The following is a 20,544-nucleotide window of genomic DNA, read 5'->3' as shown; positions in this document are numbered from 1 at the left end:
GCTCAGAAAAGGACAACGCTTTCAGAGCCTCGGTCTCACTGTCTGCACAGAGTTGCTGGGGGTGTAGGGTGAGGAAGATGCCCCGGACAGCTCCCAGTGCTGGGACCAAGTGGGATTCACAATCACCCACCAAGGGAACATGGCATCCGGGGCCCTTCCCTAGTAACAGGCTTGGGCAAACCATTCCCTTTTCTTCAGGTCCTTGGCCTGGAAGTGTCTTGCAAGCCACCGAGCACCCGAGTCCTGGGGACGCAGTTTGTACCCATGCACCCCTGCCCGGCCCTGTGCCCTGGAGGGGAGTACTCACAGACAGGCCGAAGAGCTGGTTGAATGCCGGCATTGACACATGCCGATCCTCCATCTTGCGGCGTGTGTTCCGGATGGCGTGGACAGAGACCAGCCACTGTCGCTGGGGAGTACTGGCAGCTGATGGCACCTGTTTCTGCCACTGGCTACACACATTCCAGAGCTGGGTAAAGAAGCTCCGTGCCAGGTCCCCGGCATCCAGCACTGCCAGGCACGATGAGGGATGGTTAGAAAAGCGCCTACCAGAGTGAGCTCAGGCTTCCGCCACTCTCCCCGCTCCCCCCATTCTCTAGACAGCCCCAGCACAGGCCCGTACGGGCCCCGCCCAGCCAGGCAGCATCATCTGTGGGCACACCTCTGAGCCACCAACTGGATAAACCAAGACAACCTGTGTCGTCGGCACTTAAAACACCAGTTTGGCAATGTGTACCAAGAACCTTCCACTTGTGTTAGAGATTGGACTGTGTCCCCAGAATTGAGAGTTGGAGTCCTGACCCCTATACCCGCGGATGTGATCCTACTTGGGAAGAGGGTTTTCTTTGTTATGCTAATGCAGTCATATCAGTGTAGGGTGTGTTCTAAACCTAATCTCTTCTGAGTGATCTAAAGAGCAGCAGAGATGCAGAGACAAACAAGCACAAACAAGGGAAGATAAATGCCATGTGTGGATCAACAAGGAACTGTGGAATGTCGGGGCTACAAGTGCTGAGACAAGGATCTTCCCCCAGAGCTGACAGAGAGAGGACCTTCCCCTACAGCCGACACCCTCAATTCGGGCCTTTAGCCTCCTAAACTGTGAGAAAATAAATTTCTGTTCTTTAAAGCCATCCACTTATGATATTTGTTACAGAAGACAAAGAAACTAAGATACCCTGAAATGGAGCAACTCCACTCACAGGAACCCACCCTAAAGTAACGGGAAATGCAAAAATAATTTAAGTATTGACTACAGAATTATTAATAATTGTGCATTAATTAGAAACAACACGCACCCAACGATAGTGCGATAAGTTAATTATGATCTATTTTCTTGATGAAGAAACTGTTTTTAAACAACTTTTACAACTGAGCATGCAACTATCAAATGACCCGGCAACTGCACCCCTGGACATTTATCTCAGAGAAATGGTAACTTGAGTTTACACAAAAGCCTGCACACGAATGTTTGCAGTAGCTTTATTTGTAACAGTAAAAAACTGGAAATAACCCAGCTGTCCTTCAGCGGGTGAAAGGCTAACGCTGCATCCGCACCATGGGACACTGTTGTTGTTGGCTGCTGTCAAGTTGGTCTCTGACTCATGCGACCCCATGCACAGTAGAATGAAACATCACCTAGTCCTGAGCCATCTCTATGAACGGTCACAGATTAGACTATTGTGATCTGATTTTTGGAAGGAGATCACCAGGCATTTCTTCCTAGCCCAACTTAGCCTGGAAGCTCCGCTGAAACTTGTTTAGCATCAGGGCACCACACAAGCCTCCCCTGGCAGATGGGTGGTGGCTGCGCACAACGTTCGTTGGCAGGGAATTGGACCCGGGTCTTCTGCATGGAAGGCGGCAATCCTTACTCAGCAATGAAAAGGAACCAACTATTGATACGTGCAACGACCTGGGTGGATCTCCAGAGAATAATGCTCAGGGAAAAGCCAGTCTCAAAGGTTACAACTGAATGATCCTATTTATATAAAAATTTTGAAATGACAAAATCATAGACATAGAGAACAGAACTCTTGGCAAAATAGGAAAGGAATGGAAATTCTGTAACATAATTAAGGGCGTATACGCAAAACCAATAGCCAACATTATTCTAGACGGAGAAAGACTGAGATCCTTCCCCTTGACAACAGGACAAGGATGTCCATTATCACCACTCTTATTTAATATCATGCTGGAACTCCTAGCCAGAGCAATCAGGCAAGAAAGAGAAATAAAGCATATTCAAATCAAAAAGGAAGAAGTAAAACTATCCCCATTCACAGATGACATGATTCTATACACAGAAAATCCCAAAGATTCCATAAGAAAGATTCTGGGTCTAATAGAAGAATGCAGCAATGTTGCAAGGTACAAGACAAGATCAACATACAAGAATCCTTTACACTAACGGAGAATTCCAAAAAGGAAATCAAGAAAGCAATACCATTTACAACAGCCCCCAAAATGATAAAATACCTAAGAATAAACCTAATTAGGGATGTAGATGACTTATACAATGAAAACTACAAAACATTACTACATTATGAGAAACTAAATGGAAGGACATTCCGTGCTAATGGATTGAAAGACTTAATACTGTGAAAATGTCATTACTACCCAACCAAAAAAAAAAAAAAAAGAGAGAGAAACGGAAATCCATTGCCGTCTAGTCGATCTCGACTCATAGCAACCCTTTAAGACAGAGTAGAACTGCCCTGTAGGGTTTCCAAGGAGTGGCTGGTGGATTCAAACCGCCAACATCTTTGTTAGCAGCCAAGCTCTTAACCAACACGTCACTAGGGCTCTAATACTATCCAAAGTGATTGATAAATACAATGCAATCCCAATCCAAATCTCAACAACATTCTTTTTTGAAGTGGAAAAAGTAATCACCAAATTCATATGGAAAAGAAAGCAGCGATGAATAGCAAAGCAATACTGAAGATGAACATAGTAGGATGCCTCAGACTCCCCGACCCCGAAACAGACAGTACAGCTACAATTATCAAAGTGGCCTGGTACTGGCTCAACAACTGACACACAGACCAGTGTAATAAAATTGAGAACCCAGAATAAGTCTATCCATTTACAGACAACTGATTTTCAACAAGGGGTCAAAATCCATTCAATGGGGAAGAAACAGTCTCTTTAATAAATGGTATTGGCAAAACTGTATTCTGCTTGTAGAAAAATGAAACAGGATTCATACCTCACACCACACACATAAACTAATTAAAAATGGACCAAATGTTAAACCTAAAACTATAGAGTTCTTGGAAGAAAACTTAGGGGCAAAACTCTGGGACCTAATCTTTAGAAGAAATAAACTACCGAACACAAGTATAAATGCAAGAATAGCAGAAAACAAATTAGATAACTGGGACCTCATAAAAATTAAATATTTATGTTCATCAAAAGCCTTTATCAAAAGAGTAAAAAGACAACCTCCAGACTTAAAAAAAAACTACAGGGACACCATATCCAATAAGGGTCTAATGTCTAAAATATGTAGAAAACGTCAACAACCCAACAACAAAAAGACAACCCGATTAAAAACTGGACAAAAGACATGAACACACATTTCACCAAAGAGGACATTCAAGCAGCCAAGAAACAAATGAAAAGATGTTTGCGATCATTAGCCATTAGAAAGATGCAAAGATATCACCTCACCCCTGCTAAAATGGCACTGATCAAAAAAACAGACAACAACAAATGCTGATGATGATGTGGGAGACTGGAACCCTTATACGCTGCTGGTGGGAATGTAAAACAGTACAGCCACCATGGAAAATAGTATGGCACTTTCTCAAAAAAACTATAACTAGGACAATCTTATGATCCAATAATCCCATTCCAAGCTATATACGCAAGAGACCTAACAGAAGTGATACGAACAGACATACGCACACCTAAGTTCGCTGCAGCACTATTCACAATGGCAAAAAGATGGACACAACCTAAGTGCCCATCAACAGATGAACAGATAAATAAAATGTGGTACATACATACAAGGGAATATTACACAGCTACAAAGAAGAATGATGAGTTCTTGAAATATAACATGGATGAATCTGGAGAACATTAGACTCTGAATTAAGTCAATTACAAAAGGATAAATATTGTATAACCCCACTTTTATAAAAAGACAAGAATAGTATATATACAGAAATCAACGTTCATTGGTGGCTACCATGGATAGGAGGGGGAGAAAGGGGAATCGTTCTCTAGGTAATAGGCTTTGCTATTTGTGGTGATGGGAAAGCCAATAATGAATGTGGGTGAAGTGTGTGCAACCTGACCAAGGTAAATGATGACACCAAGAAACACACAAGAATAAGAAACTTTTTGGTAAATGCTATAACATATACAGGAAACCCTGGTGGCATAGTGGTTAAGTGCTACAGCTGCTAACCCAAAGGTCGGCAGTTTGAATCCATCAGGGGCTCCTTGGAAACCCTATGGGGCAGTTCTACTCTGTCCTAGAGGGTTGTTATAAGTCAGAATTGACTCGATGGCAACAGGTTTGGTTTTTTTTTTTAATAACATATATAATTTTGCAACAATTGCAATTGCAACCAAAAATACATGTGTGATTACGTAAGTAAATACATATTCATATATGTAGCTACGGAAGTATATGTGTGTATATATGTGTGCGTGTATAGTGTATCTGTAGGCATATGTACATACATGTATGTGTGCGCTGCAAATATATTAATATACATAATAAAGCACATAGAAGGTAGAGTTACAGGTACTTCCTAAACATAAACACCTCTCGAGATTGGTTTACTGGGTTTGAAGGCTTAGGACCACAGTCTCGTGGGACAACTAGGTCAACTGGCATAACACAGTTCATAAAGTTTTTGTTCTACATCCTAGTTTGGTGAGTAGCATCTGGGGTCTTAAAAAGTTGTGAACACCCATCTAAGATACAACTTTTGTTCTCTACTCATCTGGAGCAAAAGAGAAAGAAGGAAAACAAAGACTCAAAGAAGAAAATAGTCTAGAGGACTAATAGTCTACACGAACTGTGATCTCATCTACCCTGAGACCAGAAGAACTAGATGGTGTCCAGCTACCACTACTGATTATTCTGACCAGGGACACAATAGATGGTCCTGGACCTGGTCCTGGTAGAAAAGTGTAGAACAAAACTCAACTTCTTAAAAAAGGCCAGACTTACTGGACCAGTAGAGACCAGAATAATACAGGGCTAGAGCCACAGAGCCATTTTTTCTTAACCTCAAGTCAGCCCCTCATCCAGCCCTTTCCTGGCGTTCTTTCTTTTCTCCTCAGAACCTTCTTAAACAGAAACAGTTACGGCTCACTAAAACTGGTCTTGTCCCCCTTCTTGGCACTCCAGATGACCTTTAGCTCATTAACTGCCTCATGCATGGTAAATTCTTCATCCCTGGGTAGAAAGCTAACATGCTAATGAACAAAAATGGCTAACTTCTTCGTGCGCAGGGAATTAGACCTGGGCCTTGGAAAATGCTTACTCATTCTAAAACACTCTGCACCTGCACGGGCTCAATTTTGTATTGTGAAACTGATCCTGCCTATATAAACCTGCCTCAACAAGCTGCCCACAAGGCAGTCTCGGATAGCTCACAGCCCCACTGTCTCCCTGCTTAGCTAATCAATAAAGTTGCTTTTCGTTCTGCCCAACTCGATCTCTGTCTTTTTGGCCCCTATGGAGTAGCACCAAGCAGAAGCTGGAGTTCCCAGCAACAAGAGTAGCCCCTGAGGCTATTACCCTGAGATACCCTTTAAACTCAACTGAAACCATTTCTGGAGGTCAGCTTTCAGCTAAATAACAGATTGGATCATAAAATAAACATAAAACACCCGTGAGTACTGTACTCCTTAAAAAAAAAAATCATCCGTATGAGACCAAACTGTCAACATTTAACCTAAAGCAAAGATGAGAAGGTAAGAGGAAGCAGGGAAACTAGAACAATGGAAATGGAACAACCAGAACAGAAATAATGAGAATGTTGACACATTGTAAAAAATGTAAGCAATGTCACTGAAAAATATGTATAGAAATTGTTAAATGGGAGCCTAATTTGTTGTGTAAACTTTCACCAAAAACACAATAAAGTATTACCAAGAAAAAAAAAGCAAAGATGTTACTTTGATGACTAACGTGTGCCTGATCCAAGCTTCAATCGTTTCATATAAATGCAAAAACTGGACAACGAAAGACAGAAGAACAGATACTTTTGAATTGTGGCGTTGCCAAAGAACGCTGAATATACCATGGACTGTCAGAAGAATGAAGAAATCTTAGAAGAAATACAGCCAGAATGCTCCTTAGAAGTGAGGATGGCGAGATTTCAGCTCTTTTATTTAGGACACATCATCAGGAAAGACCCATTGCTTAGAAAAGGACATCCTATTTAATAAAGGAGGGGGTCAGCAAAATTGAGGCAAGCCCTCAATGAGATGGATTGGCACACTAGCCACAACCACAGACTCAAGCATAAGGTAGCCATGAGTTGGAGCTGACTTGATGGCAACTAACAGTAACAGTAACAACAACAAAAGCATGTAATATGCTTACGCCATGCTATTAAGTGAGAAAAGGATAGGAAATGACATATACAGTTGGATCAGCCGGACAAGCTCCAATCACTTGGGCCCAGGAAAACAAGGCAGGCAAGGACCACAAGCACTCTCCCTCTGGAAAGCCAAACTCTGTGCTCTCGTCAGGCCTAAAACCCACAGCCCTGTGACTCGGAGGCTGTTCTATTCTCTTGCCTTAGGCAGTGCTATCACCCACTATTTCCATCCTGGAGTTTAAACTCTACTCTCTACTCAAGCAAAGGGCAATTAAAAGTCAGAACCTGAGCAGCAGAAGGGAAAGCCCAGCCCAGCCCAGCTCCTCAGGCCTTTGCACAGAGACAAGGCTCCGCACAGAGGTTCCAGTCAGGGCTCTTCGCCCTTTGGCGGTGGTTTTCCTAACAGGACTTAGGAAGGGTAACAGGTTTTACCGCATCTGGCCTCCCACTAATGGATCAGGAATTCTGGCCTCTGCCTCCATGGCAGGGGTAAGCTGCAAATTCCTTCCCAGCTTGCCCCTCCCCACCTCATAAGCCAGCTGGGGACTCCAAGTGGAGGTCTCCTCTGGTTAAAAACGAAACAAAACCAAAAAAACAGTTGTTTTCAAGTTGACTCGACTCATGGCGACCCTATGTATATCAGAGTAGAATTGTGCTCTGTGGCATTTTCAATGGCTGTTTTTTTTTTTTTTGGCTCGCCAGGCCTTTCTTCCAAGGTGCAAACTGTCAACTTTTTTGGTTAGCAGCAGAGCACTCAGCCTTTTGCACCACCCAGGGACTCCTCTAGTTAGAGAAGCCCAAAGTCAGCTGTGCAATTTTCCTTTTGGCCAGCAGGTGACCCTGATTTCCTGTCTGGACAGGCAGAGGAATCAGCCTGTGCGAGGTGGGGAGGGTTAGGAAGGGGGTGCTCCCTTTTTCTGGCTGTGGAGCCAAGGAGCAGCACTGCTAGGAGGAATCTTGCTGGCTTTGCAGAGAACAATGGCTGCCTGTCACCAAGGCCTGTAGCCGCCCACGGACTCCAGGAAACCCAAGATGCTGTGTACTGTGCTTGGATGGAGCGGGGAGAAGGGCGGGCACGGGAAGAAGATGGGCCTGGCACCTACTGAAGTCAGGCACCTCTGCTGGGGCCTGTGATACCCCAGAGGCCAGCACAGCCCGCAGACAGGGTGAACGTGGTTCTCAGTGGGCCCCAGACCCCGACTCTGTATCCAAGGCCTCCAGACCCCACTGCCATGCAGCCCTGTTTGTGCCCTGAGCTGCACCTGTCACTGCAGGAATATTCAGTGATGATGTCGTCACAGGCTGCCTCCGCACTGACCTTCCCCCAACTCCGCATGGTCCTTGGGCCGAGCTTCCCTCACTCTCTGCACTTCCAGCCCCACAGGCACCAAAACTAAAACCCAGCTGCCGTTAAGGCAACTCCAACTCATGGCGGCCCCACGTGAGTTAGAGTAGAACTGTGCTCCATGAGGGTTCTAGCAGCTGAGTTTTTGGAAGATCACCAGGCTTTTCTTCTGAGGTGCCTCTGAGTGGACTGGAACCTCCAACCTTTTGGTTAGCAGCTAAGTACTTAACCATTTTGTACCCCCCAGGGACTCCTAACATGGACCAACGCTTTTACAAAGTACAATAAGAACAAATTACTAGGAGAATGAAACAAAGACGCGTGAAATAAGAGCCTGATGTTTTTATGATGAGATTCGACAGGCACGTACTGGCTCTGCAGGTTTGCAGGCTCCACGGATTCCTGGGTTTTTCTAACTCTGTGTCTGTGCACCGGTAGCCTTCAGGAGATGCTGCTGGGGGCCAGCCCTCCCTCCTGGAGCAGCACCCAGGGACGTTGCTGACTGCCTCTGCCTCACGGTCCCAACTTGGGTTAGTGGGGGCCGCAAGGTGTGTGCCCTGCATGCCAACAGCTGCACCATCACACCACCCACCGCAAACCTGCTGGCAGGACACCACTGGCCTCACTCATCCAGGCAGATGCTGGCTGGGGCAGAGTGGAAAGGGCATCTGAGTTTAGCCTCGCTGCTGTGAGTCAGCGCCTTGGCTTCCTCACAGGAGAATGAGAAAAGCATTATTCACGCTCTGGGCTATTCTGGAACAGGAGTGAGCGGATGTCAGGGGTGCCTGCGCTCACTGCACTCCGGTGCCATGGCTGAGTCTGACCATGCATGTCTGTGCTTCACCGTGCTGGCCTCACATGCGGAGTCGTGCTCTCTGTACCTCCATCCTGCAACCTTGCCACTTGTGAGCCATCAGCATGGGGGCTGCACCCTCTGCACCTCCTCCCTTTGCTCACAAGCCCTCAGAGCAGCCCCCCTGCACCCCTGATCCATGGGCTTCCCAACCGCACCTCAACTAGGACAACAGGACAAAGATGTGGAGACCAAGTCAGCCCTGACAGCTCCAAAACCAGTGTCCCCCCTACGGCCTCCCCTGGTCTGGCTTTTCCAGTCCTGTCTACTCTGCAACAAGGCCTGGCAAGCCTGGGGCCACTTGAGAGGCAAAGGGACTCACGGGTCACACGGGCCTTGTCCTCTTCCTCGTCACCCTCCTCCTCCTCCTCGTGCCCGGGTGGCTTCCTGAACTCTGAGAGATCCATCTGCAGCAGCTGGGAAACGGACGCATAGGCCAGGGCTGAGGCCAGCACCGGCGGAGCCCTCCTAGGGACGAAAGGTAGGACAGGACAGGACGTGAGACAGGAGCACAACCACCTTCCCCGAAAGACCCTCCTGCCCTCTCCCCTCAGGGAGCCCCTTCCAGAGGCAGGGTATCCCATCTGCACTGCACAGGGACCCACATGGACACGCGCAGCCTCTGCTCCTCAGGGAGTCAGGACAGGAACACAACACGCAGGTGACTGTGGCTATCATCATAGCAGAACACATGTTCATGTACACAACAACCTTGACTGGGCCAGTGTGGAGCTGGGCGTGGTGGGAGGGTGCCACAAAGATGTGAACTGTTTCCACTGACCCAGAGGACAGGTAAGCAGGCCACCTGGATTCCAATCTGGTCACAGAGCCTCTTCCACAGGCCATAGGGAGAGGAGGAGGGAGAGTAACCGAGAATGGCTGGGGAGCCCCAGGGACTTGGAGAGCTGGGCTAGGGGGAAAGGGGAGCCCTAAGGGGGTTGGGGGACCCAGAGAGCTTAGAGAGGGGCTTAGAAAGCCTCAGAGGCTTGGGGAGCTGGCGGGGAAGAGCTCTGGATGGTTTGGGTAGTGGGGTGGGGGTAGAGGGGAGGCCTGGGAAGTTTGGGGAGCTGGGGAGGGGAGAGGGGAGTCCTGAGGGCTTGGGGAAGGGGTACTGGGGAGCTGGAGTGGGGGGGGGGGGCTCGAGAAGATGGGGCCTGCACTTTAAAGGGCATTCATGTACACCAGGCTGCATAGTGGGTGAGGGTCCGGCAATAGGAGCAGTCTATGTGGCCCCAGAGGTCCCTGACAAAGCAGGTCACCAGGGCGGCTGGTGCAAGGGGGCACTGTGAGCAGGGACGGCGGGCAGAGGGTGGCAGGCCACGTTCCTGGCAATCAAGCGCCACCGACTTTGCTTGTTTGAAGGAGAACGTGACAGGACCGCTCAGCATTTCTATGGCTCTCTGGCCTCAGTGTTGAGGAGGAACTGCAGGGACGTTGGTGGGTGGTGGTGACACAGAGGAAAGCAGTATGAGGGACAGACTGCGAGGCCCAGTTGGGCGGCACTGGGGAGGCTGCGGCATAGTCAGCCAACCAGACGGGAGGAAGGACGGCAGGGGCGGCTGAGGGCGCTGTGACAAGCTCTGCTCCTGATGAGTCTCAGGTCCCGTTGACCGTGGGGAGGTCCAGGAGGCAGGCTGAGGCATGGTCCGGACAGAAGATGGGGCTGGGGAATGACCAGTGCAGGCGTGGGTGGAGTGGAAGCCGGGGGGGGGGGGGCGGGGGGGGCGGGGAGGTGAGCCCCAGGAGACAAAAGGAAGCAGAGGGGTCAGTGAGAGAAACGAGGTGACCAGGAAAGTGGCCCCCCAGATAAGACTCTGCCACTGTTTCAGACCTGATCGGCAGGCCACGCGGGACAAAGCTGAATGGCTGCGTGGCATTTTGTGTTAGGAGTCACTGTTGTCACCAGAGGAGCAGGGGGGAAGCCCGCAGCAGGTGGAGGAATAAGCTGAAGTGAAGAAGAATCCTGCAAGGAGACAGTCTAAGAAGAGAGAGGCGCTTGCGGGTTAAGGGGCGGCCAGGTCAGGGGAGGAAGTTGTGGGGCTGAACCCTGCTGTGGTTGAGAAGCAGCCAGGGGGCAGGACTATCTGGAATTCCAAGACACCCGGAGCCTCTACATGCTCCCACCCTGCACCCCCAGATCCGGTTGGCCCCTCACCTCCCCATGAAGCCTTCCCTGATGTTCCTCCTGGTGCCCCTACACTCTCCAGGACGCACCTGCATCCCCACCCCCCGGGATGGCCTCATTCACCATGTGCCTGCCCCCAACGCCCAGGGCCGGCAGGGACCTTCCAACAGCCCAGAAGGGCCAGGTGACATCCCCTGGGGGCTAATGTTCTCTGTGGTGTGTCTACGGGAGGTCTCAAGAATCCACCACTATGAATGAGAGAGTGACTCAATGAGAGAACCTTCTGGAGCTGTCTTTGACAACCAGCCAGGACATGAGAAATGAGCTCCCCACCAACCCCCAGCAGTGACAACCGCTGGCGTTTCCTGTTAGAGCAGGAGGAGGTGACGCCTGATCCTGTGAGGTCATAGGCAGCTTCCTGCTGCCCTCCCCGGCCGCTGGGGTCAGCTTCTGGCTGCACAGACCCTGACAATGCTGGCCAGGGCCACCCGCATCCTGCTTCTGGGGCACCCCACCCACCTCATCAACTCTGGAGCACCTGAGAGTCCCGCCTGTCCTGGTCTCTGCACAGTGAGAAGCAGCCCCACTCCGGTCCCTCCAGGGTGGGGCTCCCAGAGACCTCCAAGAGACTTTCCAGTAAATGTCGACATGTGGGCAAGGCCGCAGGACCGTGAAGCCTCGTCCTGCCCACAGAGGGGACCTCCAAGGAGGTGGAAACATATATAAATAACCATGGTGTGAGGCCACATTGCTGAGGAACCCAAGGGTGTAACACAAATCCCTTAACCCCACGAGGAGAAGGCAGGACTCAAGCCATCACGGCCGGAACTCACGATCTGACCTCTGCATGTCCTTGCTGAACATTTCGTTTGTCATCTGCAAAAAGTCTGTGGACCATACACCCGCGCACCACCGCACCCTTGGCACAAGCTGGCACGAGCTTGGCACGAGCTCGGCACGAGCTGGAGCCTGTTAGCATGGATGGACACTCAAAGGGCTTGTGAGACAACATGCCACGCTCACATGTTTATGCCATGACCATACCGATGAAAACTCCTGTCTGTGTGCAAAAAATAACGCTAGAAAGGAACAAAAAACGCTGAAAGTTAAGTCCGCTAAGAAGGCTGGAAAATATGAGATTTTTAGAACACTACATTTTAAGGTGCTTTAAGTGGATTCATGGACCGTTTCTAGTCCCTCGGGGTCCAAGAAGCCCATGGGAGCTCCCGGCGCTGGGTATGGCCAGCAGCGGCACTATCCCCTTGGGCCTGACCGGGCTCTCTGCCAACCCCATCACTTTGGGCTCAGGCCTGGAGCTCTGTCCCAGCCAGACTCTGGCTTGCCGCCTCCTCGCGGAACCTGCTCCAACTCACACAAGTCCTCTTTGTTCTGGGCATTTTGCTCGCAACAACACCCCCACCATAACCAAAACCCGCTTGCACTGGGGCCCATGCCCCTTGCAGTCCTCTGGGAGGACACCCATTTTCTCAGCCCAGTCCACCCCAGCGGGGGCAGGTCATCCACTCCTGCTGCTGCCACTGCCTGGGCCATGCTCCTTCTCGCCCTCCTTGCCTCACCCCTCTCCCATCTGCACTCTGTGAGGCAAAGCCCCAGACCCCTCCCCCCTCACGCCTTCCTGCTCGCCATCCGCTCTGCCCTCCTGGGAGTGGGGACCCCCTGAGGCTCCAGCTGCCCACCCAGAGGCTCAGCCAGCCCTGAGCGTTGCCACCCCCAGGGCAGGTCTGCCCCTGTGACTCCTGTCTTGGCCTCTATCTCCAGTGGACACAGTACCGTCCATATGGCCCTAATAAAGACCACTGTTGCTGCCTGAGACCCTGGGGTGCTGACTGGCCCTGGCTTTTCCCTCACAGCCTTCAAGCCCCACAGTAGCAATGGGGTGATGGGTCTTCATCTTCCCTGAGGGTCCAGACAGGGGCTGCAGTGTGACCAGGGCCCTGAAGGCGCTTCCATCCTCCCAAGTACTGCCCACCTCAGCCGCTCCCTCTTCACCCTCCTTGCCCCTGCCACCTCCACACACTCAGCATGGCAGCCCCGGGGCCTGGTGCACGCTGCCTCACCAGAGTGGGGATTTGCCTCACACACTGGCTGTCTGACAAATAGTTCCTCAGTGCAAAACAAAACAGGCAAATGAGCCCGTCATTATCCCCGCCACACGGCCCTGCAGAGCTGAGCTCAGTGTGAAGGGCGTGGTGCCACGGGGATGGCACGGCTAATATGCTGTGCAGAGGGACAGCAAGTCTTTCCTTGTTGGGCCTCCTGCTTCTTGCACACAGGCATCCAGGTGTGCACGGACGGAGATGACACACACTGTGGGACACTGAGGCGCCAGTGTACAGGGAGCAGGCGGGCAGCACTGGCATCTGTGGACAGGCTGAAGGCTGGCCTGGCCAGTGTACAAAGCACTAGACCAGCCACGGCCAGAGCCACATCACTGCTTTAGGGGATTTGCAGGTGACCTGAGAGTGATGCTGGGACTTGGGGCCAGGGCATACCCCCTTGGGAGGGACTAGGTCCCCAGGACTCCGTGTGGCCTGTGCCACATGGAATGGCCCAACTCCGAGGCCCTGAAGCTGTCTGGGTGACAGTCAGAAAAGGGCTGGCCTGCTGTCATCTTTCTTGGGGGGTAACACTTGCGGACTGAGTGTGGGTGCACAGGCCCAGCAGGGGCTCCCCTGACACCAGCCCAGAAGGATGTAGTGCACGGGCAGTTTGCGGACAACCTACTCTTGATCTCCCTGAAATCTGTCAGGTGGGCTGTGTCACCTCTCTGTGTCTCTGCTTCCTTGTCTGTAAATCAGGGTGCACCACTCATGGCCATGGTGCCTGGGGGGCCATGTTGCCTGTGGTGCTCCTAGACTGACCCAACACCACTCTGACTTAACCTGCCAGAGCCTCTGTCTCCCTGACTGTAAAATGAGTCAGTAGTCCCTGCCGCTCAGCGCTGTGACAAAATGAACATCAGTGACAGAGCTGGCACAGGTCCAAGTGTGCCCAATGACAGCCGGAATGGCCAAGGTTGGCAGGATGGAGAGGCCCGGCCCACTCTACCCCTCATGAGTGGGTGCCTGGCTTACCTGCTGCCCAGGAAGTTCAGTGCCAGCTCAGTCAGCTCACCCTGCACCTCCTCCTGGCTCAGCACCATCCCTGGGGCCTTCCATGGGAGAGGGCCCTCTGGGCTTGGTGGGGCCGGGAAGTCCCGCAGGAAGGCGTCCAGGAACCCCTGGGTCTCCTCTGAGCCACTGGCCCTCTGGCTGCTCTCTTGTGGGGCACCAGAGGCCATTCTGAAAGCATCCTGGGCGCCTGTGCTGGCGCTGGGTGGGCGGGTTTCCAGTTGGCCTTGCTCTAGGGAGAAACATCAGAGTCAGCAAACACCAAAGATGGCACCCAGCTCTTTCAACCTCTCTGCAGCACGGAGGGCATGGGTCCTATTTGCTCTCCTTCTCTCATGGGCAAAACACGCAGGCGCCGAGCTAAGGCCAGACCTTAAGGCAGAGGGCAGAGCCCACTCCCTCATAGCTTGGGAGGGGGCTCACAAGCAGGCAGTGGGGACAACCCAGGCCAGAGAGGGGAAGTGAATGCCTGAGAAGTCGCATGGGAGCAGAGGCCGTGGGGACTTCCTGAAGTGTGAATGCCTGAGGTGGTGGCTGGCACCCTGGTGGGGGTTCTGAGCTAGTTCTGAGCTAGGAAAGGAGGCCGCCTTTGAGCGGTGGGATGGAGGAAGGGAGCTGGGCTTTCAGGTATAGAGGGAGCAGAGGGCCGGAGGTGGAGCAGTAGTGGGTCACTGGGGCCGGGTTATTGACCGCAAGTGAAGGCGTTCAGCCTGCTCCCAGGGACCCAGGTCCGGAAGGGCTCTGAGATGCCACTGGGCCACCAGAGGGGGACTGAAGAAGGGGTACCTGTCAGGGCTCCAGGACAGGTCCAGGGAAGGAGAGGAGCCTGGGCAGAGAGCAACACGGCTGGCAAGTGGAAACAGCTGGTGAAGCTGACCAGGAGACAGGCCTGGTAGGGAGGAGACAGGCACCCTAGGCCCCCGAGAGCCCTGCAGGACTCAGGGTGGGTGGGAGAGAGGCAGAGGGCTGCCCCAGGACAGCAGGAGTGCATTGGGGACATGACCAAGCCTGCTACATCCTCTCCGATAGGCAGAGTTGCGCATGCGTGCTAAGCCCTGGCTGGGAGAAGCCCTGAAGATGGTGGGGTGGCCCCCAGACTGTGGCCCCACTGCTGGCCCGGCTCCCGCCTTGGGCTCCTCCGTCCCTGTATCCTTAGGAACACGGAGGGCTTACTTGCTGCCAGGCCTCAGCGTCGCCTGAGACACTCCAAGAGCCAGGACACCTTGGAGATGATGCTGAGGCTTGGAGATGGATGGGGCACGCAGAGCCCTTCACCCTTTCTGCTCCTCCACACCCGAAAGTGCAACTCCATCCCTCCGTTCCACCCCACAAAGCAGGCCTCCTCTCCTAGCTCAGAACCCCCATCCGGGTGCCAACCACCGCCTCGGCACTTACACTGCCCTTTGCAAGCTGGCCTCCTTGCCCTCACTGGCTGCCTCCACCCTCTGGATTCCTGGGCTAGTGAGCGTCAAGCAGAAACCCAGGATCGTCTGGGTTCCACCTCTCTTGCCCACTCCCCTCCAGACCCAAATCCGACTCCTACCCCAGCAACCCCATGTGTGTCAGAGTAGAGCTATGCTCCAGAATTTTCACTGCTCTGACCTCCCAGAAGCATATCGTCAGGGCTTTCTTCCAAGGCATCTCTGGGTAAACTCAGACTGCCAACCTTTTAGTTAGTAGCCAAGCATGTTAACTGTTTGCACCACTCATGGATGTCGCCTTCTAAGAGGAAGCTAAAATAGTTCAGGGAACATGGTGGACAGTAGGGACAGGTCTTAAAGCCAGAGCTGCCTGCAGGCAATTTCTCAAAGGAATTCTAAAAATGAACTTGCAAACAAGTTTACAGCTTTCTGGGTGGCATTCCTTTTGTTTACCTTACACAACCATGCTGAGAACTACTTTCCCACACTCATGCTGCAGCTGAAAAGATAGGCTCAGAGAGGGTACATAACCCACTAAAGATCACAGATAGGAAATGGCAAAGCCAGGATGCTGGGTGGGGTAGACAGTTAATGGGTTAGAGGTGCCCCAGAAGAAAGGCCCAGTGATCTCCTTCTGAAACATCCGCCACTGGAAACCTCATGGAATACAGTTCTACTCTGACACACAGGGGGTTGCCAAGAGTGGGAGTGGACTCTCTGGCCACCGGAATTAGCGCCTTTGTCACTTCCACCTTGATTACAAGAGGAAAAGAGTGGAATTTGACAATAGGCGGATATGTGCATAAAGGTCAGAAGTAGCTGGAGATGAGCTCAGAGTTAGCCTCACGTTCTATTCTCCGTGGAGGGAGCCCAGCCCAGCCCAGCCCAGCCCAGCGCAGCCCAGCCCAGGGACCAGTTCCAGGGAATTCAGCAGGGAGGGGGCGTGGGGATAGGTGCGCAGGAGTCCACAATCACTAACTGCGCTAACATGCCTAGTTAGGTGACATTCCTTCTTTCACACAGAGATTAACGGGCTCACTCGAGGTCACACAGCTGTAGCGGTGGGGCTGGTTCATCTCGCAGCATGGGCCTCTCCCTTATCAATTCTCCCTTAAACTAGGACATACGCCTCATGTACACTGGGGAGCCACGCAAGGGGGCCCCTTTGGGAGGAGTGTGGACCCGTGATGGTGCAGGGGCTGCTGGGTAGGGGTCAGGGCAGTGGGTCCGGCCCAGATGCTGATGGGAGAGGCCAGCCCCCAGGCAAATGGGGGCGCGCCACCTCTCAGGTCCCCCATTCGGCCTCCGGCCCTCGTCTCCCGCTTGACCCTGGGCGCGGTCACGCCCCCGCCGGCTCGAGGAGCCCTGGTTCCGCGCCCTTGGCTTCCCGGTTCCCCAATTCCCCGCCTCGAGCTCCCCTGGCTCTCGCCCCGCTCTTCAGTGCCCCATCCCCGCCACGGACTCTTGGATGCCTCCATCTGGCCCCGTCTTGGCCTCCTTGCCTCCCCATCCCGCTCCCCCGGAATGCTCAGCCTCCCACGGAGCCCCGGACCCTGACTCCGGCCCTTCAGCCCCCCGTAGCCCCGCTCCAGCTTCCGCACCCCAGGCCCACGGCCTCACCTGCGCTCCGCGGGCTCCGCGCCGCGAGTTGCTCCGCCGGCCCCGCCCACTTCCCGTCCCGGCCACGGCGGGCGCGCGCAGGCGCGGTAGGGCCCCGGGCGGGGCCGGCTTCTGTTGCCCCCTGGTGGTCCCCACCGGGAGCGTCGCGCGGAACCGCCGCCAAACGGGGCAGCCGACCCGGGTGCTGGAGGCTCCCCACTCGCCGCTGAGTGGACCTGGTTGAGGGGGAGCGGCCGTGATCCCTACTTCTCAGTGCCCCGAGATTAAGCAGCTTGCACAAGTCAATACCTGGTGAATGGCAGAGCAGGATTGCAAACCTGCCGCCCCGGGCTAAGGAACTTAAGGTCCAGTAGGCCCAGGGCCTGGGGCCCCCATACTTTTGGGGGTTGCGTTAGTTTCCTATTGCTCCTGTGACAAATCACCGCATATTTAGTGGCTTAACACAACACAAGTTTATCATTTTACAGTTGTGTAGATCAGAATTCTCACCCGGTCTCACCCAGCTAAAGTCAAGGTGTGTGTGTGTGGGTTGGGGGGGGGGTGGTGGATTCCCTTTTGGAGGCTTTAGGGGAGCACCTGTTTCCTTGCCTTTTCTGGCTTCTAGGGGCTGTCGCACTCCTTGGCTTGTAGCCCTTCTCTTCATCTCCAAAGCCAGCAGTGTCTCTGAGTCCTTCTCACATTGCCATCTCTCTGGTTGCCTATTCTGAATCCCTCCTCCCTTGTTAAAACCCAGTGCCCTCGAGTCCATTCCGACTCATAGCAACCCTATAGGATAGAATAGAACTGCCCCATAGTTTCCCAGGAGCACCTGGCTGATTCGAACTGCTGCCCGTTTGGTTAGCAGGCGTAGCACTTAACCACTACGCCACCAGGGTTTCCTCCCTTGTTAAGGACCCTTGTAATTACACTAGAGTCCCCGGGTGGTGCAGTGGTTAATGTGCTCACTGCTAACTGAAAGACTGGAGTTCGAGCCCACCCAGAGGTGTTTCGGAAGAAAGACCTGGCAATCAGTTTCTGGAAAATCAGCCACTGAAAACCCCATGGAGCACAGTTCTACTGACACAAAGGGGGTCGCCACCAAGAAGGGTCTACTTGGCAGGAGCCAGTACTGTTCGGTGAAGCCAGGAACCTAGAGGACTAGCAGCTGGCAGAGCTAAAGGAAATCATCCAAGTGAGGGTGGATCTGAAGGGCAGGGGAAGTCTGGGCTTAGAAAGCAGGTGGCCTCACCTCACTCTCCTGCTCACCCCTTCCAAGATCCTGCAACCTCCTGTCAGAGCGATGACCCTGAGCAAGGCTTGGGGCTACTTTTTATAACCTGTGACCTGGGGCATATTGTTCCGCTCGGCAGAGCCTTGGTTTCCTTACCAGAAAAGTGGAGACAAAAGCAACCTATCTCGTAGGGGTGCTGTGAGAGCCTCGGGCAGTGTTTTTCAGTGTGCCTGGATATTGCCTGCATCAGAATGTCGGCGCGCGCGCGTGTGTGTGTGTGTGTGTGTGTGTGTGGGAGGTTCAAGGAAAGTTAGAGCCTCATCTCTAGTTAGGTGGTACTTGTGACAGGGCCTAGCCCACTGTGAAGTGAAGCGGAAGGTGGCACACCTGCACCCCCTCAGCAGGGGCTGTCCCACACCGCGGACTGCATTTGGGGCTTCAGCTCAGCAATGATGGCTCAGTGAGGCACGGCCATCCTCTGGGGCTCACCCCTTGTCAGAGGATATGCCTGGGGTCACCCCTTCCACCTCTCACACCCTCATGGAAGGAGTCTCTTGCCGTCACAGCCCATTGGGCACCAAGTCTGTGCTAAGCCCTCAGCTCCAAGCTGAAGGATGCTACTCTTCCCCACCCCCTCTGCCAAACTCCCTCAGACTCAGAATGTCTGAATGTCCATCCTCAAACCCTGCCCTGTGTCCTTGGCTCGCTCTTCGTGTTCTGGCCATCACCAACACCTTCCTCCTCCATCCCCTCACACACTGCCAGATAGAGTCAGGTAGAGATGGTTCACATCATTCTAGGCTTTCCAACCACCAATGATGGCTGTGACCTCGGGGGAAGGAGCTGTCAACCCCTCCCCTGACTTGCAGGGCTGCTTACAGTGTGAGCAGGCCTGGTTCCGCCTGCAGCAGTGCCGCCTTCTAGAGGGCACCAGGGGTCTCCCTTGGCTGCTGCTTCCTCCAGGTCACAAAAGGCCTGACCTGGGGCAGGGCTGGAGAGGGGGCTCATATCTGCAGGTCACAGCTGCCTCCTCTGCCCATCAGCCCCGGGACGGAGTGCTCCACCCAACTGAGCAAACACATAGGAGCACCCACAGCACCAGAGTGCCAGAACCTCAGGTGACAGGGTCAGTTCTCTTAAGGGAGCCAGTCTGTGTCCAGCTGATCCAACTACCATGAGACCAGAGGCCTGGTCTGGAGGGCTCACCCTGTGGCTCTTCCAGCAGGTGGCCTGCAGTCACCGCCCTCCCCAGACCCCAGGGCACGAGAAGGCACGGCCAACACAGCTGTTGAGGCACTTCAGGCTTGAGCCACCTCTTCTGTGTCCTTATTGTGCCTGCAGCTGTGGTGATGTACATGGAAGGGTCCAGGAGTGCAGAATCCAATCTGACAGCCAAGGGCCCTGACAGGACTCCTACATGAGGGCTAGTGGCAGAGAAAGACAGATGGACACTTTATGCAGAGCCCTGCTCGTGGCCAAATCCTGGTGTTAGGAATGTGATGTCTGTGTTTGAGTCCCGAAAAGCCCTAACTCCACTGCCTATTTGGCTGCCTCACTGCAGGGTCCTGGGGCCAGGCCCTTCTGTCCTCAATGTGTGATAGTGATGGCCATGAGGTTGCAGAGTCACAGCCTGTGCGGGGACCCTCCCCACTCCTGAGCATGGCCTGGTCTGTGTGCTGGGATCTGACTGGAGGGGTGGAATGGTAGGAGGGGTCCCCACCTGGAGAAGCTCAGCCCCCAGACCTTCCAGGTGCACAGTTCCTGTCAGCCTGGCTGCAGCACAGCTTCCCAGGGAGCTAGCCTGGGGTGGTCTTCCCCAGGCGATACCCATCGGTCTCACTGCATATTTTCTTTGTTTCTGCAGCGGTTTCCCAAATGGTGTCCCAGGGAGCACCAGGGATGTTCACTGGCCCTGGCAGAGGTTCTGGTGGTGACAGTGTGCACATTGGTTTATTTACTGAAGTTCTCATCAGAGCCTCACATGCTGTATGTAAACTGAGCCTGCACCAAGAGGGGGGCTGTGTATGGTGTCCCGGGATGTTTGCACAGGGGTTCCACAGGACCGTACTCCTGCCACCACAGGGTGAAGCACAGATGGGTGGAGGTGGACAGTGCATGCTGCCCTAGGCAGCTGTGGCCGGAGTGGGGAGCATGGGAAGGGGTAGTGGTCACAGATGACAGCTGACTGCCAGCTGGGCTTACAGGTCTTTCCTAAACTTGGCACGTGACAGCTTCTAGGGGCACCCTTGCACTCTCTCTTGTACGTT

The 20,544-nt window shown here is 53.1% G+C and overlaps 1 protein-coding gene across 3 annotated transcripts in view; it reads right to left on the bottom strand.

Moving 5' to 3' along the window:
- PPM1F (protein phosphatase, Mg2+/Mn2+ dependent 1F) overlaps positions 1–17,117 on the bottom strand; it is a 32,014-nt gene extending 14,897 nt beyond the window's left edge. Inside the window, exons 1-5 of one of the 3 annotated variants that reach the window (XM_049866050.1) lie at positions 17,068–17,103; positions 14,813–14,915; positions 13,991–14,258; positions 9,093–9,238; positions 308–510 (exon numbers count right to left, since the gene is read on the bottom strand). In XM_049866050.1, the coding sequence (XP_049722007.1) occupies positions 308–510; positions 9,093–9,238; positions 13,991–14,196 (555 nt within the window). In that variant the 5' untranslated portion in view covers positions 14,197–14,258; positions 14,813–14,915; positions 17,068–17,103. Of the gene's footprint in view, positions 1–307; positions 511–9,092; positions 9,239–9,375; positions 9,442–9,551; positions 10,434–13,990; positions 14,259–14,812; positions 14,916–17,067 lie in introns of those variants that run through there. The other 2 variants (XM_049866051.1, XM_049866052.1) reach the window with 2 other exon arrangements.
- Positions 17,118–20,544: the final 3,427 nt, after the last annotated feature.

The sequence above is a fragment of the Elephas maximus genome, chromosome 22 (genome assembly GCF_024166365.1).
Source record: "Elephas maximus indicus isolate mEleMax1 chromosome 22, mEleMax1 primary haplotype, whole genome shotgun sequence".
NCBI classification, from domain to species: domain Eukaryota; kingdom Metazoa; phylum Chordata; class Mammalia; order Proboscidea; family Elephantidae; genus Elephas; species Elephas maximus.
This window is presented reverse-complemented; position numbering and strand designations above follow the sequence as displayed.